Raw genomic sequence first — 22,314 nt, forward strand, 5'->3', positions numbered from 1 at the left:
TGGGGAAGGGGTTTCTCTTGAGCGTACCTGACTGCAGCTCGAAATATTTGCGATTTTTGATGAAACAGGCAGTGCGACGCTGCGGTAGTGATGGACGACATAGGGTCGAAACATCACTGCAGTGTTGTATTTTCAACACTTGAACAGTTTAATAAAAAGATTCCAAATTACTAAATAACAGTCGACCTCGATCAATTCTTTCACGGCTAAATCGGCAGCATTCCCAGCACTCTCGGAAGACGGAACGTACCCTTTCGCTTCCCCTTACGGATTCGATATTGGAATTGCCTCTCCATCCACTCTGCGAACTCAATGAAGGACTGACTTTCCATAGCACTAATCGCAAACAAGTGGTTCCAGCTCTGACAACAAGTAGCATTTTGTCCTGTGGTGGAGATGACAGGGTAACTGAAACCCAAACCATGGGTCGCTAGGGTGTCGAGATGACCCGTGATCTTAGTCAATGCGGATGCAAAGCTCCGTAGCAGCTAAAAAAGGCTAACATAATATTGTGTTACGTGGTTCGTATTCATCCACGTATCGTTAGCCAGGGTGTCCTGGGTTGTAGGGTAGGTGGGTGATACCGTCCACCCGACTTATCCGTGTAGCCCCTTTTATTGCTGGTAGGTAATAGAGCGTAGGATATAGTTTCTATGCAGTTTTCGGCAGTTGTAGTACAAGTACCATGTATTTGATCTCATTTTCAACTGATCTGCTGCAATATGCATTATATTCCCAAGTTGTTGAAACTTGACCTATTAATTGTCTCATCTACACTCATGTGATGCAATCGTTACACATTATCGACACCTCTTAAGTCGTCGCGTTCTCAGCAGCATAGAGCTTGCGCAATGCGTCGACCAATTCCACTTTACCCTTGACGGTGTGCTCATGGTCACCAAAATCGCCAGCCATGATGCCTCCAGGCAGTGCAGCAGTTGTCATATCCACAAATGCTTGCACATGGGCAGCTGGGATTTGCTCAGCATAGAACCCTGCAAGCTGATCTTTCGGGACAGCAGCGATCTCCAGTTTCTTCCCTGTCACCTCCTCTACCGCCAACTTGACATCCATAGCGTTGTAGTGCTGCGGTCCATACAAGTCAAAGAAGTGGGGGCTGGTCTTCTTCTCTTCGTCTAGGAGCGCATCTGCGCAGACTTCGCCGACGTCAATTAAGCTGACCTAAAGATGTATTAGAAACTTAAATCAAACAATGGCAGGACTGGAAATACCATTGGAATCTTGTGGTCGACTGGTGTTATGGTGGAATACACAAGAGGGGGATCTGCTTGGATTGTTTGGAATGCATGCGCCCAGTTCTCCTGGAAGTAGCCGGGCTTGACAATCAAGACTTCAGAGACGGCATCTTTTAAGATGTTATCTGATATGTGGTTGATTTGTAGAGTTCCCTATTTCTATCAGTGGCATATCTATGCAATATCAAATATTGGTGTCTTACAATGCCATGGTCGTACTGAGCACCCATTGACGAGAAGAGAAGCAACTTCTTCACGGAAGTTGCGTCTTGGAGGGCTTTCTTGATGTTATTCGCGGCCTTGGTAGCAAACTCTGCCAAATCAGTTCCGTCGTAGGTCGGAGGTGGCACATAGAAGACAGCATCAGAGCCAGTAAAGTCGAGACCTGTACCGGCGGAAACATCACCAGTCGTAGCTTCGAAATTGGAATGAGCAGTGAACTCAACCGGGGCCTTTGATGGATCTCGGTAGATTCCGCGAATGACAGGGTTGGTGGGAGAGCTCAGAAGCGCAGCAATGGTTCTTTTGCCAGCCTGGGTTGAAGCTGGCACAACGGTGATGTGGATAGCCATTTTGGGAAATTTCAACGAAAATGTGAGTGATTGAGTGGGTGGTGAGTGGTGAGATGGACTGACACGATAATCTGGTTGAGGACATGATTACGCTCTTATATATGGCTTGATGGAACTAGCTTGTGGTGTAGACAGCTTGAGTCTGACACATTGATGCCCGCGGACCCCGAATGCCAGCTTCAACCATTGGTATCGTTGACTAAACGCGGTGTTTGATGATGGCTTGTACGATGAATGAGCGGAGTGGTACAGGGTAGCTCAAACATGAACTTCTCTCCACATCCACATGGAACTCCGCTCCGCACGCGGGACCATTCCACTTTTCTGCGGACTTGGTTCCGGGTCGACAGTTGCTGCCGTCGGATCATCCTAGTGGGGAGTAGAATCAGGAGATTATTATGACGGTGGTTTTGTGCTGCTTACCAACCGATTATACTATTGAAGGTGATGGATTATTTGGCTTAATAATCCGGAGACCCAACAAGTGCATCGCGCGTTGACACCCCTTATCAAGAATGACAGGAGGTTGTAGGCCTAAACTATGAAATGTCGCACTGCCTAGGGTATATTGGGTATAATAAATGAAGGTTAAGTAAGCTTAGTGTTAAAGTTGCTTGTTGGTCTTGTGGAAGTTGGTTCATTGAGTCTGTCGCGTCGAAGACCCATAACCTATAGATGCATTACTCGTGCGATCCAGTTTTCATGTCTTGCGCGGCTTGATTAGACAGCAGAGAAATCATGAATTATTTCCTCATGATTGTGGGGAAATTGTGTAGAACTAGTTGTCTAGACCCGCTGCTCTTGACACGGTGATTTGCACACGGTAGCCGAGGCTGCGGAGTTATCCAATTTTATACCAAGTAGTCCGCAAAGGACACGGGCCAAATGCTCCCCTACGGAGGAGACGGACGAACTCAAGCCCCGACGCATGAATTAGTTATCCGTTTGAGCACGCAAGCGTATCTACCTAGTAGGATATAAGTCCGAGCTACCAAACGCCGTCGGAATCGTTTCTTGGCGTTTTGCAGGAATTACAGATCGTACTCTTGTATTTCATCATTCTACCGGTCAAACATCCTTCGAGTCAAGACCCAAAGCCTGACTACCATGTCAAATTCACCACTTGCTCAGCCGCTGCCGCTGCCCTGCGGCCTGACGCTGCCAAATCGACTCGTCAAAGCCGCCCTGGCTGAGCAGATGGCAGATTCTCAAAAACTCCCCACTCCAGCTCAATTCAATCGAACTTATGGCGCCTGGGCTGATGGAGGTTGGGGCATGATCCTGACTGGCAATGTTCAGGTTGACGAACGTTATCTTGGCGGCCCTGACGACAATGTAATCGACGCGAGTGCAAGCTTGTCGGAAGAACAGGTGCTCGAGGCATACAGGAACCTGGTCAATGTCTGCCGTCGCGCAGGAACCCCCACGATTGTTCAGATTAACCATCCCGGACGACAATCTCCCCTCGGAGCTGGGAAGCGCAGCATGTTTTCCAAGTCCCTCGCACCCAGCGCTATCCCGTTGAACATGGGCTCGGACATGCTCTCGAGGATCCTGGGCAGCCTGGTATTCGGCACTCCCAAGGCAATGACGGTTGCCGATATCGAAGACGTCGTCCAGCGTTTTGCCAATGCAGCCCGCATCGCAGCCGAGGCAGGATTCGACGGAATTCAGATTCATGCTGCCCATGGATATCTCCTCTCGCAGTTCATGTCTGCGCGATCGAATCGAAGGACCGACGCGTACGGCGGGTCGGCAGCTGCCAGAGTCAAGATTGTTATAGATATCATCAAAGCCGTGCGAGCTGTGGTGCCCAAGACGTTTTGCATCGGTCTCAAGTTCAATTCGGTCGATCACCAAACCTCGAGCAGTGCGGGAGCTTCCTCCGAGCTAGACGATTGCCTCGAGCAGGCTGTTCTTATAGCAGAGACTGGTCTGGACTTTTTGGAGATTAGCGGCGGTACATATGAAAATCCCCTTGTAAGTTCTAGTCTGACAACCGATGTATTATGCTGACACATGCAGATGGTGACCGGAACTGATACCACTACTGCTCCGTCGGAAAGAACCGCAGCTCGGGAATCGTTCTTTTTGGACTTTGCAAAGGAGATCAGAGCAAAGCTTCCGAACATGGCCTTGATCGTGACTGGAGGCTTCCAAAGTCGCCAGGGTATGGAGCTTGCCCTCAATGAAGGTGCTTGCGACATGATCGGAATGGGGCGACCAGCAGTGCTCAACCCATCGCTCCCATTGAACATAATCTTCAACAAGGAAGTTCCCGAGGCCGACGCAAAGGTGTACCGCAAAAAGATCACGCCACCTTGGTTGCTCAAGGCATTGGCACCGAAATCAGTCGGCGCGGGCTTTGAGAGTGTGAGTTTAACCGATTGCTTTGGATGACAGCGTTAACTGTTTATAGACATGGTATAGCAAACACATGCAGAAGATTGGGCTGTAGTCGATCAAAACTAATTTGCAGCTGGGAGGGACATTTGCGCGAGATGGCGTTTGGGTTGCTTGATCTAAATTTTCGAGATGCGGTTCTTTAGTTATTGATACGGCGAGACCAAGCTATACACCATATTGCACTTCTTTTAATCAATTTACCTTGACATATTGTTTGACGGTCTGCTACGTGACTTAAGCCGCTTGAGCTAGCCGCTTCGTGAATACTTGCGTACCTCTGCGCGAACTTTAAACCCTTTCGGCTTGACAAACCAAAGCCCTTCCGTCTTCCAATTTCCGTCTGTATAGGCAGATTTGTCAAGAGAAAACTCGAAATCGCGAATGAGTCTGGGAACGAGTTTTGATATCTCAAGCATGGACACGTGCCTGCCAATGCAACTTCGAGAGCCAAGCCCAAACTAGATTTGATGTTAGACTGGTTGATGCATAGGTTGGAAGACACTAACCGGCATCCAGTGGCGATTCATTAACGATATCTTCTGGCTGTCTTCATCAAGCCATCGTTCTGGGCTGAAAACATCCGCGTCATCGCCGAAATATCGGGGATCCCGATGCTCGACCCAGGTGTTTATCCCAACCACAGTCTGTACCCGGTCAGCAGAGGAATAAATGGAAAATGAGTAAACTTACTCTTTCTGGAAAGTAATGACCAGCGATTGTAGCACCTCCTTCCGGAACAACGCGCTCCAGAGGTAGGCCGGTGGCAGGATGCATTCGCAGTGTTTCTTTAACAATGGCCTGCAAGTATGGCATTTGCTGGCTCTCTTGAAAGGTTGGGAATTCTGACAGGTTTCCTTGTTCCTCGCAGCTCTTAATCTCAGCTCGTAGTTTTTGCAGGCACTCAGAGTTTGTGAGTAGATAGTATAGAATAGCTGATAAGCTAATTGCTGTAGTGTCGGAGCCTGCAACCATGTTCGCAGAACAGCCTGTGAGGACGTGGTAGGACGTAAAAGCATCAGGGTTGTCGGAATGCTTGGCCAAAATTTGGACAAAAAATCGACCATTGCTGTAGAGCTCTCTGGTGTCTCAGGGACGGCCTTGGGAGTTGTCTGGTGCTCGCGGATTCTCTCCTTGGTGAAGCTCAGAATGTATGCCCTGCCAGCACCCTTGGCGCCGGCCCAATAGTTCTTGATCGAGTAGAGGTAGCGGTGCAAGCTGGGGAATATGCCAATGAGGGTTGCATATTTCATGTGGTCTTCCAGAGCACCCATCACACCGCCAATGTCGTCTCCTCGGTCCAGGAAACCGAGACGTTTGCCATAAGTAATCATTCCGATGACATCAAAAGCGTAGCACTGGAACCAATGGCCCATATCGATTGGGACATTTGCCAAGGCCATTTCCGTCAGGCGCTGCGCAAAGAGATTGTTGCATTCGTCCACGTAAGGCTCGTAGTTGACAAGCGAGGTCATTGAGTACGTGGCTTGGTAAAGTCGTCTGGTTTGAGAATGATGCTTGATGGATTGATCGCTAAAGATGGTCCACTGTCCAGGGGCGCCCCAGGTCGAGTACCATGACGATTTCGCAAACTGGGCTCCTAAACCGTAGATGATCTTGGTAGCATCGGGGTCATTGAGACTGTATCGGTTTGGTCCGTAGCGCACAACCGGGCCTGTCGTTGTCAGTATCCTTCACGTTGAAATGTCAAATCGCAACTGACCATATTTCTGGTGAATTTCTCGGTTCCTCTTCTCAAAGTGGCCTTTTCGAACCGTCCAAAAATACCAAAAGTCGCTAAACCGTGCAAGGAATGGTCCAGGAACATTCTTGAGTGGGGACCGGATCAGGTGGATAATGAAGATGAATAGATGCACGGCGAGAAAGACAGCACCGGCTGCTGGGATGAAAAGAAGGCTATTCATTTTTGCGAAACAAGTGACTTGGTCAAGAATAGACGAGATGGTTTGGCGTTGAAGGACGCCTCGGACGTCATTATACCACCTCTACTGTCTTGGGTGAGCGGAGTTGTAGAATGCGGGGTGGCCAGTTAGATGCTCTGGGTTGTAAATTCCGCTCTCTCCATCTCCAATGCGGAATGAAACCGGCCTCAGAGTATTGTACGCTAGTTCCGTCTTCCGCCGCCCGATGCTTGCCGGTATGAACTGCCGTTCAAGAAGTTGATATGTGGTGGGTTTGTGGTGTATTAGGCATACAGCAGGATTACAGATGTTAGCTCGTGTACAGTATCGCGGGTCATAATAGTGAATACTAACAGGCTCTCGAACTCGTGAGATGACCTTGTTCGTCAGTCTGATCAATAGATACATCATATTTTGCCACACTTTGTTATCGAGGCACCTTACTCAAGGCATGTCAGTATCAATGATCATGTATCTCTACAACTGGAGATAGTCTCAAGCTAACATTGGGATTCTTGTGGGCTGTGGAGTGATGGCAATAAATATATGTCATTATTGATCTACCAGTAGAGAAAAGGCCAAGCGAGACATTGCAGCACTTGTCAACACGCTGGAGTATTGGTGTACTCTCACTCGTCGCGTAAAAACTGTCCCATCCATGCTACTGCTGCATTCTTGCCTCTGGCCATCGCGGCTCGTTCGCCATCTTTCTTCCCATCTCCTCTCACGAGACACGCATGCGCGACGCCTGGAAAATGCTGATAGTCAAATGGCAAGCCAGACGACTGTAGAGTCTGGAAAGTATGCAGCTTCAGTTCCGCCGTGTACACATGATCCATCTCTGGCGCAAGCACCTGCACAGGCACGCCGACCCCGTCGATATCCGCTGTCGTCAGGAGCGATGGATGGCCTACTGTGATGAAATCTACCAGAGGCGGCTGATGCTCTCGCGCCCCGAGCCGGAAGGCTGCCCACCCTCCATAGCAGAAGCCGACGGCCCCGAGCTTGCCGTGCCTCTCGCGGAGAGTTTTCGCACAGGCAAAGATGAGCGGCTCGCGGATATCTCGGGAATTCCGGGCCATGAAACCCGCAAAATCAATTTCGGCATATCGCTCAGCCAAGAGAAGATCAAGGGGCAAGACCTCGCCGGCAAAAAAGTCGGGAACGTAGACGGTCACATTGGCCTCCTGGGCGTAGTGGTCCGCAAGCAGCCGGACGTTGGGAAATGACCAGCCGTAGAGATCGGGAACGACGAGGATCGCAGCCTTGTTGTTTTCGCCAGTGACATACACATCCGCACCCTCGAGCTTTTCGATGCGGCCGACAGGTTCCCCCTCCCATTTGAAGCCTTCGAGACAGCACTGTTTGATGGACATGTTGATGGTCCGCAAGTTGACGGTCCGCAAGTTGAAGTGAACGTTGTCGATAATTCGATCACTGTCTGTAGTATCTCAATGAGGGAATTTGAGGGCTCACCTCATCCCAAGTCAGTAATTACTGCGGGGTTGCGACATTGTTATCTCCGAAGTCCGCTGGAGGCCAGGGTTCATGTGAGCGAAACCGAATGCGAGGGGTTGATGGCAGAGAAGTCATAATATACAGCATGACGCACAAAGGTAGTTAATTATTGCAAGATGGCTTATTTATCCTCTCATTTTAAAGGTGGCTTGAAATGATAGAAGTAGCTTCTACTCTGTAGATTCAGCTCTAATATGTGTGTATTGACATAATCCGCGTCTTCTAACCCTACTAATAAATATCTAGCCACTTGCTCTGATAAGAACTCAGCAACAGGAAAACGTGCCTCTTTTGTTACAATGCTGGCAACAAGATCAGAAGCCGAGACTAGCTCAGTCACCAGAGGCCGGCCAATGGGATGCTTTCTGTACTCAAGAACTATCTGATGGTCCAGTGTGATGTTTGAGGAGTCCGCGCAACCTGAAAGAAAGTCGGCCAGGATAAGCGCCCTTCGTCAGCATCAGGTTCCGCGCTCATAAGTGAATGAATAGCCTAGTCCAAATCATCGGCCTGGTCGTAGTTTTCTCATCAGAATCTCAACACATTTCCATGCTTCTGAGCAAGCTGCACCAGCAATCCTAATACTCGGGTGGCAGCTTCGTTGGTTGTCGCCGCAGCGTAGGCCAATGCCTCATTCCTTTGTCTCTCCAATCAAGTTCACTTCGGACCCATGCGTTAGGGTCTGCTCCATATTGAAATAAAGCAAACAGGCACTCATTTGTACTGTATAGTGCATTGGAAAGACACCTTGAATCTCCAGTGTCGCATTTCCTTGGAATTGTACATTTTCGCACATTTCCCGAATGAACTCTGCGTCGTCGATTGGGTTATGTGATCCGACTCATCGTCCAGCTTTCTCTGACTTTTCAGCTTCATCGTATCCCGCAATGATAATTTTGAGGTGTAGTGGTTTGGGTTTTTTGCCATTTGAGATTGGCTGATTAGGTGTATTGCGACGTTTTTGATATGATCAGCCATGTCCTCGAGACCATCAAATGATAATCTTGGCCATGCCTCATTGTTTGGAACACTGGGTGTTTCGAGTGATGAAGAGTACTCGTAATTATCTCCATAACGCAAGGTATCGGTCGAGCCTGTTTGTTCCAGTTCAATCGTGTATTCAGCCATCAGTAGCTTTGAGTAGGGTACGGTGTTGTTGTGTGTGCTGGGTATATAAGGCTGGGTGGAGATCGGAGTTGACGTTTGGACTTGTTCGATTAATACGGGGAGTCGAGAAGGCGGGTATGGGAACGAGACATCCTGGCTGGATCATCACCATGTGTCAGGTCTGAGAGTGGCATGAACCTGTTAGGGTCCAAAATGGTGGCTTTCTGAGTTGACTCTGCGTGAACGATTAGAACCGAGATGTCTATCTATCGATGAATTTCGTAGTATTTCCAGAAGGTCGGCCTCCGATCAGGCGAATCGAGTTGACTCTGGCCAGGTCTGTTGGCTGGGCCTCGTCAATTCCGATCGACCACCACGCTGCACCGCTCTGCCACCGTTATTACTACGCTTTATGACAATTGTCACGTTAAACAATGCTACTTGAACTTCCACGCAACCAACTAGCTCATTCACAATGTACATAATTATGCATTTTAGAATGTGGGCCTTGCACATCTTTATCCATCCACGCCCAGAATACGGCTCTTATCGGTACACTCCACGGAGTCTCACCCGAATCAATCACACCGCAGTCGGCAGAGGAAAGGGCGAAGGGAGAAGCGGCAGAAAGGCGACTTGCTGCAATTGATACTTACCGCCCGTGGAACAAGTCACCTGGCATCTTCACCGCCCGACTGCGTTGGCTCCGTCTTCGCAGATCATCCTACTTGACCTTTAGACCGCGGTGAACTCATCATCATAGCATCTCAACAATTGATACCCCGCTCGAGTATCAGCAGCATTCCTGGATTCCATCATGAGCTATCCCACCACCCACGAGAAGATCGAAAACGTGGTCGATACGCTACTGTTCATCGACAACAAGTTCAAGCCCTCGGAGGCCATCGAGTTCATCGAGCTCCATGACCCGTCCACCAACAACCTGGTGACGCGCGTGCCGCAGAGCACCGACAGCGAGATGCGTGCCGCCGTCGACTCGGCCCAGCGTGCGTTTCCTGCGTGGAGGGCCACGTCTGTTCTGCATCGCCAGCAGATCATGTTCCGCCTGGTTGCCCTTATCCGCGAGAACTGGGACCGTCTCGCCGCCAACATCACCCTGGAACAGGGCAAGACGATCGCCGATGCAAAGGGCGATGTGTTACGTGGGCTGCAGGTCGCCGAGGCCGCGTGCGGGGCTCCCGAGTTGCTCAAGGGCGAGGTGCTCGAGGTTGCAAAGGACATGGAGACGAGGACGTACAAGGAGCCTCTGGGTGTCGTGGCCGCCATCTGTCCCTTCAGTGAGTTATTCCGTCCAGAGCAAAGCGATATGCTGACCTGGTAGACTTCCCCGCCATGATCCCGCTTTGGTCTCTCCCTATTGCCACCATCACAGGCAATACTTTGATCCTGAAGCCCTCAGAAAGGGACCCCGGCGCCGCCATGATCATCGCCGAGCTATGCCAAAAGGCAGGCTTTCCCGATGGAGTCATCAATGTCATCCACGGAGCGAGGAAGACGGTCAACTTTATCCTCGACGAGCCGCGGATCAAGGCCATCAGCTTCGTCGGCAGCAACCAAGCCGGCGAATACGTCTTTGCTCGCGGCTCTGCCAAGGGTAAGCGGGTGCAGGCCAATCTGGGCGCCAAGAACCACGCCGCTGTACTACCGGACTGCAACAAGAACAACTTTATCAAGAGTGTGGTGGGTGCAGCTTTCGGAGCCGCAGGTCAACGATGCATGGCCCTGAGCACTGTGGTCTTTGTTGGAAACACCAAGGACTGGCTACTAGAACTGGTGGAGAGCGCCAAGGAGTTGCAGGTCAACGGTGGCTTTGAAGATGGCGCTGACCTCGGTCCCGTTATTTCGCCTCAGAGCAAGAGTCGCATCGAGTCGTTGATCGCCTCGGCCGAAGAGGAGGGCGCAAAGGTGGTCTTGGACGGACGTGGCTTCAAGCCCGCCAACGAGCTGTACACCAACGGCAACTGGGTTGGTCCCACCATCATCACCGACGTCACCCCGTCGATGCGCTGCTACAAGGAGGAGATTTTCGGTCCTGTGTTGTTGTGTGTCAATGTGGCCACATTGGACGAAGCCATCGAGCAGATTAACGCCAACGAGTATGGAAACGGCGTCGCCATCTTCACCAGCTCCGGGCCCACTGCAGAGTCGTTCCGTCGCCGGATCGAGGCCGGCCAGGTTGGCATCAACGTGCCGATTCCCGTTCCTCTGCCCATGTTCTCCTTCACCGGCAACAAGAAGAGTATCGCTGGTGGAGGCGCCAGTACCTTCTACGGCCGTCCCGGTGTGAGCTTCTACACGCAGCAGAAGACGGTTACAGCGAAGTGGGCCGAGTCGGATGCCATCTCGACAAGGGCTGATGTGGCGATGCCAACTCATCAATAAGTGTAGCCGACTCATCAATAAGTAGCATACCGTAGCTGAATAACACCTTGAGACATGGCACTTCATTTAGTTTGACTGAGACTATGATGAATAACTAATACAGAGTTCCATCGCCTCGGACGAGAATTGGGCTCGACTTTGTGTCCGGCCTGTACTTGGCAGCCAACTCGCGTCCCGACTTCCAACTCCCAGCCTCCAGCATCTGAGCCATGGTCAATGTAACGCCCTCCTCGGCGAACTTGGCCGACACGACCTGATACAATTCATCCAGCAACGCCACCGTCATGGCGCGCCACTCTACAATCACATCAGATGCAGCATCGTACCCGGGAAGCTTTTCTCCAGACGTCTGGAGACCTTCCGCCAAGTCTTTTTCCTTGAGGAGCAAGACTTTGAGGTCAACAAAGAGGCCCCCGTTGCGATACTCCGGAAGGCCTGTCCCCAGCTCGGCGTTCTTCCACTCGAACTTGAGCAGCCTCACAAAGGGGACCATCAAAGAGTAGGCCAGCCACTGCGTGAGCTTGTGAAACGGTTGAATGGTGTTCCTTGATGTCGTGGCGTTGTCTTCCTCGGCCCTTTTAGCCAGGACAGCTAGAGGCCATGCGTCTCCGATGGGCTGACTGTCGATCGATGTGCGATCCTGGGGCCAGGACGGAATCAACACGCGCTGAAGGCAAGACCAAAGATCTTCGTAGTCAAGGGTGCCAGGAGTACCAGCTCGCTTGGTTAGGTAGTCTGGCCGAGTTAGCATCTTTGCTTCACGCATGACAGGTCTACTCACCAACCATGTTCCCTGGTCGACCAGCCTCGCCAAAAATGTCAGACAGCTTCAGCAGAGATGCGCCCACGTCGTTGAGCAAGCGCACGCGAGAAGCGACGCCAACCATGGGGTTCTCGGGCGAGATTTGGAAGAAGCCGTTGAACGCTTCTTCGGTCAGAGACAAGAGACCTTGGCCTACGATGGTTAGCAGAGATGCTTGGCAGCTTGGGTCAGCTTACCGTCAACTTGGTCCGGCTTTGAGCCCTTGGAGACAAAGGCTCCGGCTTTGAACATGTGGAGCGATGCAACAGCGATGCCCTCGCTTCTGACGTAGTATTCTTCCGTCCCCGGCTCCTTGAAGCGCCAGTGATCGCCAGCACCAGCATCGAGGAGGACGGAGACGAAGAAGAGATCAATCAGCCGTCGGGTGACCTCGGTCATGTCCTTGCATCCATCGTCGGCCCATGCAGAAATCAGCGACTGCACTCGCGGGACGCCGCCAACGTCAAAGTGCTGCCAGCGACCGTGGGGCGGGATCGTGTCGAACTTGTCGGGGCCAAAGTCGCGCTGCGGGAAGCAGTTAGAGCAGTCGGCGAAGGAGCAGCTGCTTCACTGACCTTGATGACGCCCATGACAAAGTCGGACACGTCACCCATGCGCGAGGGGTCGTAGTCGAAGTGGTTGAGCTCGCCCTTCTTGGCGGCGTCCAGGACCTTGGCGGCGTTGGCGCGGACCGCCTGGAGCGAGAGCAGATAGTCCCTGTCGGTCTGCATTTTGTATGAGCAAATCTCAATTGAATTTGAGCAGGTATCAATTGAATATCCGTGTTGACAAGAATGACTCCTCCCGTCGTTGCTGCGTGACGTCGATAGTTGGGTTGGAATGCCGGATCGGAGCTTGCCGCTGACTGTCGGTGAGGGCCGAAGCATCCCATAGGCTCAACTCTCCACCCGTCTGCATAATCCTGGGGTACAAAAAGAAAGAAAAGGCTGGATAGGGTTTAACAGATACGCCCGTTTCACCTGATGTAGGGAGAACGAGCACATGACTGTTCTTATCGTGGTATGTCTATCTACACACCTCCACGGTGTGATGCAAATTATGCATGCATTCCCGAGCAAGGCGGTTTTCGAAATATTCGTAGGACTTGGGCTCGATATTTACATACCTACCCCTCATTACTATCCGTTCTTTTACTCTATTAATACCTCTCGGGATGAACCTTTGTCCTCATAGGTTGGATCACGAGTATGTTCCCGGCCGACCCACCATCACTGCCATCTCGGGTCATACGCACTCCAGCGACATCCTCACGGCGATGGAATTCTGGCATCAAGTCGATTAGAATGGGCCCGAACTCGGTGCTGCGTATAATGTAGTGGAACAAGCTTGTGTTGATCTGTGATTGTTTCATGACTTTTTGCCCGACCAAGATTTGTGCGCCAAATAGAAGAATACGACGCATTCGAGGATGGCGATGGCGACGAAGAACCCGGGGTGCAGGATGTTGCTGATGGAAACTGTGGCTCCCGTCACTGCAGAAGAAGGCATCGTTGCTTCGGTGAAAGGTGATGCGTGGGGAGGGAAAGAGTCAGAGCTCGGCTCCTTGGGCCGACTACTTACATATTCATACAGGTCTACTTTTCCAAGCTGAAAAGCTCAATATTTGGTCATCGTGGAAGCATTGGGTAGGAAATGCTTGAATTGTGGAAGAAACCTTTTTCATGATCTTGTGCCGGCAACTCGCTCACTTTGAGGGAGCAGACAGAAGTTAGATTGGTTCTCCTTGTTCCCCCAGACTTACCCCAGGATTTTGCTTCAGCCTAGTGGATATTAGAGACGGGAGGGTTTCATGCATCAATGTGGAGGTTTGGTAGTATGTGGTGGCTCCCGATGGGGCAAGAAAGCTGCTTTTCCGGTGGATACGAAGAAAGAGAAGTTAGCTCCATGTCACTGTGAGACTGAGAATAAGGACTGCATCCCGGTTGCATAGGCATGTCGGACATGACCTTCTTGTCTGAGGATGCCTACCTAGTCTAGACATGGCTGCCTCGATGTTGGCTCTCCTTCCTGGGTCAGACACCCTTGAGACACGCGTCCGGTGGGATCTAGGCCGCATCCCGCTTCAAGCCGCAAAATGATCCAGACTCTGAAGCAGTAAATAATGTTCCAGACGAAGCTGTTGTGTGCTGTAGAGCTTTTTTTCGTCACGAGCAATCCGTCTCACGTCATATCAGGCAAAACAGCGTCAATGAAGCCAATTTTCCGCTGTCAGCCGGGGCACGACACCTACAGCGCCCTAATAACAGCGCCCTAATAACAGCGCCCACTCAGCAGTCAACCTGGCGGCAGGCTAAAATTTGGGTGCTGCGATTTATGACGCGGACTTTCGAATTTGGGAATTCCTGATGCTCATAGTTCCGGCGGGGAATTTCCCATCGGACCAAGGCCTTGCTGTGCGTCGCTCAGGTGCTTTGTTTCCGTTCCGTGCAATTTCATGCAACTCACATGCTCACGTTCTTCAGGACGTGGAAAATCAGAGCATCGGCTGACTCCAGCGGGGTTGGGGATCACAACTCCGGCGGGGTGAGATGTAGATCTCATCGCTCCGGTGGCGTAGCGTTACATCACGATAGGCTTCAAATGACAATGAAAGCATTGATCAGTCATCATGTCCGATGGAGGAATAAAGGATCGTTTACTCAACATCACTTTAAATAGCTCATAACATCCAAATCCTACCATAAGCTGTGAAAACCTCGTCAACCAAGTCCAGCTGTCGCATACGTCCAGCAACTTTGACCGCTTCGAAATGTTTTTCAACCGAGACGGCATTCTAGTTTACAAGTACGATGCTGAACAACTTTGGATCCAACCATGGGGACCGAATGCATTCCGTGTGCGCGCCACTAAATCTGGCGTGATGCCAACACAGGACTGGGCCCTTGAGCAACCTTTGCCAACCGAGTCACACATTTCCATCTCTGATGAGTCGTCAAGCATCAGTAACGGAAAAGCCAAGGCTGTTATTTCCAGACTTGGCAAAGTGACCATCGAGAATGCAAAGGGACAAATAATCCTCGAAGAGTATACACGCAACCGCCGGGATATTCTTGATCCCAAGTGCAGCGCCATTGAGGTCGAGGCTCGTGAGCTTCGGCCAATTCCAGGCACCGACAACTACCATTTGACGATGCGTCTCGAAAGCATCGATCCAAACGAAAAGATCTTTGGCATGGGCCAGTATCAGCAGCATCAAATGAACCTCAAAGGTCAGGATATTGAACTTGCCCACCGCAATTCACAGGCTAGTGTCCCATTTGCACTCTCGTCACTTGGTTATGGACTGCTCTGGAACAACCCCTCCATCGGCCGTGCAGTCTTTGGAACGAACATTATGAGCTTCGAAGCCTACTCGACCAATGCTCTAGACTACTGGATTGTGCTTGGTGATACTCCGGCAGAGATCGAAGAGGCCTACGCAAATGCTACTGGCAAAGTCCCTATGATGCCGGAGTACGGACTAGGCTTCTGGCAGTGCAAGCTGCGGTACCAAACGCAAGAAGAGCTGCTAGAGGTTGCCCGAGAATATCAACGTCGGAGTATTCCTCTTGACCTTATCGTCATCGACTTTTTCCATTGGCCAAAGCAGGGAGAATGGAAGTTTGACCCGCTCTATTGGCCTGATCCTGGTAAGCGCCTCTCGGTATAACCAGACAACACTAACAGAGTTAGATGCCATGGTGAAGGAGCTCAAAGAGATGAAAGTTGATCTTATGGTATCGATCTGGCCTACTGTTGATAAAAAGTCTGAAAACTATCAGCACATGCTTGAGCATGGCTACCTCATCCGGACAGATCGAGGGGTGCGGACTGGACTAGATTTTGAAGGTGAGACGATTCATATCGATGTAACCAATCCGGAGGCGAGGAAATATCTTTGGAGGACAGTCAAAGAAAACTATTACTCCAAGGGTATCAAGACTTTCTGGTTAGATGAAGCGGAACCGGAGTACACTGCCTACGACTTTGACAACTATCGATACTTTCTTGGATCCAACCTGACGATTGGCAACATCTACCCCGTCGACTACGCCAAAGCATTCTACGAGGGAATGGTCAGCGAGGGCCAAACTGATGTCGTCAACTTGCTCCGCTGCGCATGGGCTGGAAGTCAAAAGTACGGAGCTCTCGTTTGGAGCGGCGACATTGCCTCGTCGTGGTCAAGCTTGAGAAACCAGTTGACCGCAGGTCTGAATATGGGAATTGCAGGGCTGCCATGGTGGACGACAGATATCGGCGGTTTCCACGGCGGAGATCCCGACGACGACAAGTTCCGTGAGCTCTTCGTTAGATGGTTCCAATGGGGTACCTTTTGTCCTGTGATGCGACTCCATGGTGACAGAGAACCGAGACAGCCACAAGTTGGGATTTCCGGTGGCGCTACGTGCCGCAGCGGAGCCGCCAACGAAGTGTGGTCATACGGGCCTGACGTTTACGATATATGCCGAAGATATATCCAGATTCGAGAACAACTCCGAGGCTATACGCGGACGTTGATGAGGGAGGCTCATGAAAAGGGAAGCCCAATCATGAGGCCGTTGTTTTACGAATTCCCAAACGACAACAAGTGCTGGGAGATTTCCACGCAGTACATGTATGGGGACAAGTATCTCGTGTGCCCGGTACTCGGCCCAGAGGTGAAAAACATGGAGGTATACTTGCCCCCTCTGGAAACTGGGAAGAGATGGACTGCTTTTTCGGGCAATGAGACATACGACGGGGGACAAGCTGTTCTAGTGTCTTGCCCTCTCAGTGAGATGCCTGTGTTTGTCAAGTGAATCAGGCCAAGGTCAGGGTTGAAGGGATTTAGTATTTGTTACTCGCTACTAGATGTCTGGTTTAAGATAGATGCATCTGACTTTGTTCACCAAGCCAGTCAGATAAGATGATCATCCGACTTGCCCACGAAAAGACGACTTGATCTGGTCAAGGATTGTCGGTGGCTGTTGCCTGGATCAAATATCCCAATGTCTGTTTAAACGATTCCGCGATTCCCCATGTGTTTGTGACATCTGATCTATCAACAAGGCTGTCTTCAGGCAGAATCCGTAATCTGCTGGAGAGCAACCGTACACCTTCTTTCAAGATTTTTCTAGGCGCGCCTGGGCTGCAAATATTGCCTACTCTGAGCATGTAGCCTGAGATTTTATGCCCCAGCCGTACGTATATCTGCACCATTTCGTCATCACACGGTCGGTCTAGGTGAATAAAAGCAGGTTCGGGTTCCTCGTCTGAATCTGTGCTGGTCGCATTCTGGGGCGTTTGTTGCGTGGGCGAGGGTCCTGAATTTGGCATTGCAGGATCTGGCCCTTGACCTCTGATGGATTGCGTGGATACGCTGTATGCCCAAATCGCTAGAGTCGCAACATAAATCGCAAAAGGCTCCAGGAAGCCATCACTGCTATATCGGCGAACGTGCCACAATAACGCTCCAGCGTGGACCATGGAGAGCCTTGCCTTGAATTGATCACGGATAGCCCATTGTTGAAGATGGCTGCACGCTTCTCTATACTTGGCATCATCTTGCCCTCGGCGGGGTGCGATTGGTGACGACGCTGCAGCGACATACTGCATGTGTCTGGTCGGTGTGAGTAAGAGCAAACGAGAAAGGTGTAGATGCAGTATCGTGGGATGTTCCCAGCCTCCAGCCCTTGCAGCCGCGCTGTTCGCGTTCCAGTGGAGGATATCCAGACAATCGCAGGCGCTGTTCCGCCATTTGGAGATGATGGGGAGAGACGGCGGCCAAGTCTCGGAGGTGGGCTGGGCGACAGTCCGTGATTGGATCTTGGCATTTGGCGTCCAATTCGACAATCGGCTCTGGTTGTGATGCAATACGTCTTTGGTTCTTCGAAGGATCGCGTAGATGAGTAAAATGTTGCTAAAGTCGCCGAGGTTCGGTGGTAGGCGCTTCTCCATGTACAGGATCTCAGTTGCTTCTATCAGTGTGACTGTTTTGTGTTAGCATCTACAATTACAGTTCCTAACAGGAACACCAACCGGTCTTTTGTCTCTTATCAGTGTGTTCGGTTCCGTGATCCCACAAGTCGTCTGAGCATGGGAGAGGAGAGGTGGCATCGCCGAGCTGCAACAAAGGCGGGCAGTTGAATTCGAATACAAAAATTGAGTCGAGCAACTGTATGATTAGAAGCCGCTCGAATATCTGGAAATGGAAACTCACCCATATCATCATCCCAGTCCTAATTCTGCCCTCCATCTCAAGCCAGTGGGCTTCACGTCTGGTGTCCGGATCGACCTGCGACTCTGAACCAGAAAGAAGCTGCATCGCTTTGCACTGCTGAACAATACAATGTCGATTCTCCATAGCCCACTCCATCATTGTCTTTTTCCCGCTGTGGACCATGCAGAGGATACTAAGAATCCCGGCCTGCAGACTGGGCAGGTCAGGATGGTCTGGTGTAGGCTCGAGTCCTGGTGTCCAGATATCTTCCTTGTTAATCTGAGAGCCCGAATTCCCAAACACTGCATGCCTTTTTATCAGCTCAAGCATCGCGTTTCTTGCGTTGATAGTCTGTGCTTCCCGGGAGCAACCAGCTCCAACAGCCGACACAGCAAGCAGCAGCCTCCAACTATCGAACAAATCCGAGCTCTTCCGTAGAAATGGGTATGTAGGATGGAAATTCTCAAAGTAAAGACGAGTAAAGGCTCTGATGTGGGCTAACGATGGGATTGAAATCGATTCACAGTCTAGTGAGTGTCTTTGGACATCTGCTTGTACTCCTCGGATCATATTTTGGTAGGCGTAGTCCGATACCAACTGTGCTTGAGATGCATTCGAGTCTCTGGAGCTACTCACTGCCGCACCCTCGCTCAATGGAGTATTCCCCTCAACGCCATCCTCGGAAGAGGTGATGATGGAGTGTCGGTGAGTTAGCTGACCTCCGAAAGGAGCTCTCGCGGCATTCCCATCGACATAGAACCGCCCCTCTGTCATCTTTGACGCAACGGATCCAGTGGAACTTCTGACAGAAGACGACCCCGTCTTTTCCATTTCCATTGGTCCACTGCGCGGATCTTGGGGCGGAAACATCATGGCCGGGTCCAGAGGCTGCGCGTCTCCATTCACGTCGGGCAAGTTTCGTGCAGGTTCAACCGCATTGAAAGGGAAATAAAATCCCATGTCGGCAGATCCAATGCCGTATGACACCGCTGCAAGCTGGTTATCCCACTCGAGTACATTTTGGTATTGGGGAGAGAGCCAGTTCACAGCCGACATGCCCATGACCTCACCGCCGAATGCCGGGTCGGGGTTGAAGGCGTCGAGGTTGTCAACGGTAAATTCGCCAGTGTTTTGGTGTATATCGGCATCAATCGGGTTGACTGGCTGAGCCCAGATGGCTGTATTCGGCTCTGCCTGACCCTGTGGACTGCCATCCATGTCCACTTGCGGCGCCTCTTCCAATTCCACCTGTACGGTAGAAGCCCTCTTCAGTAATGTGTTGCCCGAGCCGGATGAAGTAGCTTTGCGCTTCCTGGCGACTGGATAGTTGCATCCCAGGCCTCTATCGTGGCATCGCTTGCACGGCATGCCCTTGGAACAGCGAACCCGGCTCGTTGCGCACTCCTGGCACGCTCTCGCAGAAACACCACGGTATTCCGTAGCATCTTGGGCATGCGACGACGTGTGTCGACTCAGCACGTCCGGCCGCGAGAAGCATTTTCCGCATTGCACGCACTTGAAGGGCTTCTCGCGCGTATGGCTTCGAATATGGCGCGTCAAGTGTTCCTGGCGCGCAAAGACGCTCTGGCAGATGTGGCATTTGATGGCTGAGCCTTCGTCCTGGCTCTCGGCCATTTCACGGGAACAAGGCAGTCTTGCCGCCCGGCGCACAGCAGCATTGCACAGTCCAGCGGATTATCGTAGGGAGCCGCCCAGGATCCGACTTGGAGTGCGAATGAATCGACGCGTGGAGTCGTTGCGTGCCGAAGAGCCAGTGCCGAGTTGTTTGCGGGGAAGATGATGATCATGATTGTGCAACAGAATCATGCGGGGTAGACAGTCGTGTGAGCAATTGTTAGCCATCTCAGATACCGAGTTAGTGACTGGGTTAGTGACTGAGTTAGTGACCGAATTAGTGGCCCCATATTCGTTTATCCCCATCGGACTGCTTCTGGGGATTTCGCCTCAGCCCACAATCGTGTTATTGATACCATGCAATGACTGTGAATACTACTTCAACCGGCAGTTGTTGCTACAAGCAGCTTCACTATGCACTGTATCGCCTCCTGGTACCTTGTTCAGCCAAATTTACCCGTCCCATTTCTCATTAGCCGTCTCGTCTCATCACGGAGCGAATCGGGAGTAGAGGGTAAATTCATCAAGAATAGCTCAATATCCCCCACCGGAGTGGTCGCGATGCTTCACAAATCGTCTCCGGCGGGGTAGACCAGGGTCATCGGGTATTGCAGCACTCCAGGTTCGAGGATTTCTCCACATTCTGCTGTTACTACCCCGGGTTCTGTACGGAGTAATTGTAGTGAAGATCAGTGCATGGAGTCTAGACCTAGCCTGAGCTTCTTCCGATATTCATCGCACAACATACATAAGGCTTCCTCTCCGCTCATGTGAACCCTCGTACTTTCAACTCAACAGGGCATCCACTCTCAATCCTCTACTACGAATGACTGGCTCCGAAACAATGTCTCCCCATCTAGACGACAAGGTGGCCAGGGTCAGTGAAGAAGACCATGCCACTGACTACAACGCCACCAAAGACCTGGCCATTGCCAAGCAGGCTGCTGAGGACGAGCACAACCTCAAGTTTACCGACGCCATCCGCCGCTATCCAAAGGCCGTCATGTGGTCCGTTTTGCTGTCGACGTCTATCATCATGGAGGGTTATGACATTGTCCTGATCTCCTCCTTCTTCGCCCAGCCATCCTTCAGAGAACACTACGGCGAATACGTCCCCAAGTCGGATAGCTACCAAATCACTGCATCCTGGCAAAACGGTCTGAGCAATGCAGTAAGCGTCGGCACCATCATTGGCGCATTCGCCAACGGCTACTTTACCCACAAATTCGGCTATCGCAAGGTGCTCCTAGCTTCCCTGGCTGCAATTTGCGGCTGCATCTTCATCTCGTTCTTCTCCCCAAACCTCCCTGTTCTTCTTGTTGGCCAATTCCTCTGCGGTATTCCCTGGGGCGTGTTTGCAACCATGGCTCCAGCTTATGCCTCCGAGGTGTGCCCGATGGCCCTGCGTGGCTATCTCACCGTTTACGTCAACCTCTGCTGGGCGCTTGGTCAACTCATCTCGGCTGGTGTTCAGTCTGGTTTCTCCGACAAGCCAGGGCAGTGGTCGTACCGCGTTCCTTTTGCGATCCAGTGGGCGTGGCCTCTCCCTCTGTTCGCAGTATTGTGGTTCGCCCCAGAGTCACCGTGGTACTTTATCCGTGTTGGCAACTATGAGGAAGCAGAAAGGTCCGTCACTCGGCTTGGTTCCAACTTGAACCAAAACCAAGCGAAGCAGACGGTGGCCATGATGGTTCATACGAATGAAATCGAAATGTCCATTGACCAGGGCACCTCCTACCTAGACTGCTTCCGCGGAGTCGACCGACGCCGCACCGAGATTGCTTGCATGGCGTTTGCTGCCCAGCCATTTTGTGGCTCAGCAATGGGTGGAACTCCTACATATTTCTTTGTCCAGGCCGGCCTCCCCGAATCCATCTCATTCCGGATGTCTGTTGGCGGCCTTGGGATCGCATCCGTCGGCACAATCGTGTCTTGGTATCTACTGAGCCCCTTTGGCCGCCGCACATTGTACCTCTGGGGCCTTGGGCTCTTGACAGCCATCTTGTTGACCGTTGGCTTTATCAGTGTCGGTGCTGGTGACTCTAATGGTAGCAACTATGCGCAGGCTAGCTTGATGCTGGTGTGGCTGGGTGTCTACTACATGACGGTTGGGCCAGTTTGTTACGCCGTCATCGCCGAAGTATCTTCGACACGCCTGCGAAACAAGAGCATCTGTCTTAGCCGAATTACATACTACATTGCTCAGATCATTTGCAACGTCATCAACCCGTACATGCTCAACCCGACGGCAGGAGACTGGAAGGGCAAGACTGGATTTTTCTGGGGTGGATGTGCCTTTGTCTTCTTTATCTGGACTTTTTTCCGACTTCCCGAGACTAAGGACAAGACTTTTGAGGAGCTAGATATTCTCTTTGCTCGGAATGTCAAGACTCGGGAGTTTGCCAAGTACAAGGTTGACGCTTACGCTGAGGGCGAAGATGCTTTGACAAAGGAGGGGTGATATGCGATTTGTTGACTGGACGGTGATTGATGCGAT

The 22,314-nt window shown here is 51.4% G+C and overlaps 9 protein-coding genes across 9 annotated transcripts; 4 read left to right on the forward strand and 5 right to left on the reverse strand.

Annotated features, from left to right (window-relative positions):
* Positions 1-813: 813 nt before the first annotated feature.
* On the reverse strand, positions 814-1,828 carry BGZ61DRAFT_364649 (uncharacterized protein; the record flags this gene model as incomplete). The annotated part of the gene is made up of 3 exons (XM_046241539.1): positions 814-1,182; positions 1,233-1,409; positions 1,460-1,828. The coding sequence occupies 3 exons, from the start codon at positions 1,826-1,828 to the stop codon at positions 814-816; spliced, it is 915 nt and encodes a 304-aa protein (XP_046098206.1).
* Positions 1,829-2,871: 1,043 nt separating this feature from the next.
* On the forward strand, positions 2,872-4,286 carry BGZ61DRAFT_430117 (uncharacterized protein; the record flags this gene model as incomplete). The annotated part of the gene is made up of 3 exons (XM_046243800.1): positions 2,872-3,808; positions 3,854-4,201; positions 4,248-4,286. Exons 1-3 carry the CDS (start codon positions 2,936-2,938, stop codon positions 4,284-4,286), a joined length of 1,260 nt encoding a protein of 419 aa, XP_046098207.1. The 5' UTR covers positions 2,872-2,935.
* Positions 4,287-4,482: 196 nt separating this feature from the next.
* BGZ61DRAFT_522171 (cytochrome P450) lies at positions 4,483-6,156 on the reverse strand (the record flags this gene model as incomplete). The annotated part of the gene is made up of 5 exons (XM_046252536.1): positions 4,483-4,692; positions 4,741-4,878; positions 4,925-5,266; positions 5,296-5,906; positions 5,955-6,156. 5 exons carry the CDS (start codon positions 6,154-6,156, stop codon positions 4,483-4,485), a joined length of 1,503 nt encoding a protein of 500 aa, XP_046098208.1.
* A 529-nt stretch (positions 6,157-6,685) lies between these two features.
* On the reverse strand, positions 6,686-7,614 carry BGZ61DRAFT_461217 (Alpha/Beta hydrolase protein). The gene has a single exon (XM_046247113.1). The coding sequence runs from the start codon at positions 7,527-7,529 to the stop codon at positions 6,783-6,785; it is 747 nt and encodes a 248-aa protein (XP_046098209.1). The 5' UTR covers positions 7,530-7,614; the 3' UTR covers positions 6,686-6,782.
* A 1,754-nt stretch (positions 7,615-9,368) lies between these two features.
* On the forward strand, positions 9,369-11,228 carry BGZ61DRAFT_118555 (putative methylmalonate-semialdehyde dehydrogenase). The gene is made up of 2 exons (XM_046237016.1): positions 9,369-10,076; positions 10,121-11,228. Exons 1-2 carry the CDS (start codon positions 9,596-9,598, stop codon positions 11,179-11,181), a joined length of 1,542 nt encoding a protein of 513 aa, XP_046098210.1. The 5' UTR covers positions 9,369-9,595; the 3' UTR covers positions 11,182-11,228.
* A 47-nt stretch (positions 11,229-11,275) lies between these two features.
* On the reverse strand, positions 11,276-12,714 carry BGZ61DRAFT_365057 (uncharacterized protein; the record flags this gene model as incomplete). Its single annotated transcript, XM_046241578.1, has 4 exons — positions 11,276-11,916; positions 11,963-12,136; positions 12,181-12,508; positions 12,559-12,714. The coding sequence occupies 4 exons, from the start codon at positions 12,712-12,714 to the stop codon at positions 11,276-11,278; spliced, it is 1,299 nt and encodes a 432-aa protein (XP_046098211.1).
* Positions 12,715-14,691: 1,977 nt separating this feature from the next.
* Positions 14,692-16,782, forward strand: BGZ61DRAFT_558400 (glycosyl hydrolases family 31-domain-containing protein; the record flags this gene model as incomplete). The annotated part of the gene is made up of 2 exons (XM_046255721.1): positions 14,692-15,633; positions 15,677-16,782. The coding sequence occupies exons 1-2, from the start codon at positions 14,754-14,756 to the stop codon at positions 16,780-16,782; spliced, it is 1,986 nt and encodes a 661-aa protein (XP_046098212.1). The 5' UTR covers positions 14,692-14,753.
* Positions 16,783-16,799: 17 nt separating this feature from the next.
* BGZ61DRAFT_430130 (uncharacterized protein) lies at positions 16,800-19,988 on the reverse strand. The gene is made up of 3 exons (XM_046243801.1): positions 18,183-19,988; positions 18,002-18,137; positions 16,800-17,952 (listed from the first exon to the last, which is right to left on the reverse strand). The coding sequence occupies exons 1-3, from the start codon at positions 19,815-19,817 to the stop codon at positions 16,931-16,933; spliced, it is 2,793 nt and encodes a 930-aa protein (XP_046098213.1). The 5' UTR covers positions 19,818-19,988; the 3' UTR covers positions 16,800-16,930.
* A 673-nt stretch (positions 19,989-20,661) lies between these two features.
* On the forward strand, positions 20,662-22,278 carry BGZ61DRAFT_538036 (general substrate transporter; the record flags this gene model as incomplete). The annotated part of the gene is made up of 1 exon (XM_046254602.1): positions 20,662-22,278. One exon carries the CDS (start codon positions 20,662-20,664, stop codon positions 22,276-22,278), a length of 1,617 nt encoding a protein of 538 aa, XP_046098214.1.
* Between the last annotated feature and the right edge of the window lie 36 nt (positions 22,279-22,314).

Source organism: Ilyonectria robusta, assembly GCF_021365365.1.
Source record: "Ilyonectria robusta strain PMI_751 chromosome Unknown BGZ61scaffold_26, whole genome shotgun sequence".
Classification (NCBI taxonomy): domain Eukaryota; kingdom Fungi; phylum Ascomycota; class Sordariomycetes; order Hypocreales; family Nectriaceae; genus Ilyonectria; species Ilyonectria robusta.

Coding starts and splice junctions, on each gene's coding strand:
- BGZ61DRAFT_461217 (XM_046247113.1), bottom strand. CDS start 7,529: ATGTCCATCAAACAGTGCTGTCTCGAAGGCTTCAAATGGGAGGGGGAA.
- BGZ61DRAFT_118555 (XM_046237016.1), top strand. CDS start 9,596: ATGAGCTATCCCACCACCCACGAGAAGATCGAAAACGTGGTCGATACG. Junction 10,077..10,120: donor GGCCGCCATCTGTCCCTTCA/GTGAGTTATTCC, acceptor CTGACCTGGTAG/ACTTCCCCGCCATGATCCCG.
- BGZ61DRAFT_430130 (XM_046243801.1), bottom strand. CDS start 19,817: ATGGCCGAGAGCCAGGACGAAGGCTCAGCCATCAAATGCCACATCTGC. Junction 18,138..18,182: donor GGACTGGGATGATGATATGG/GTGAGTTTCCAT, acceptor CTAATCATACAG/TTGCTCGACTCAATTTTTGT. Junction 17,953..18,001: donor TGATAAGAGACAAAAGACCG/GTTGGTGTTCCT, acceptor AACACAAAACAG/TCACACTGATAGAAGCAACT.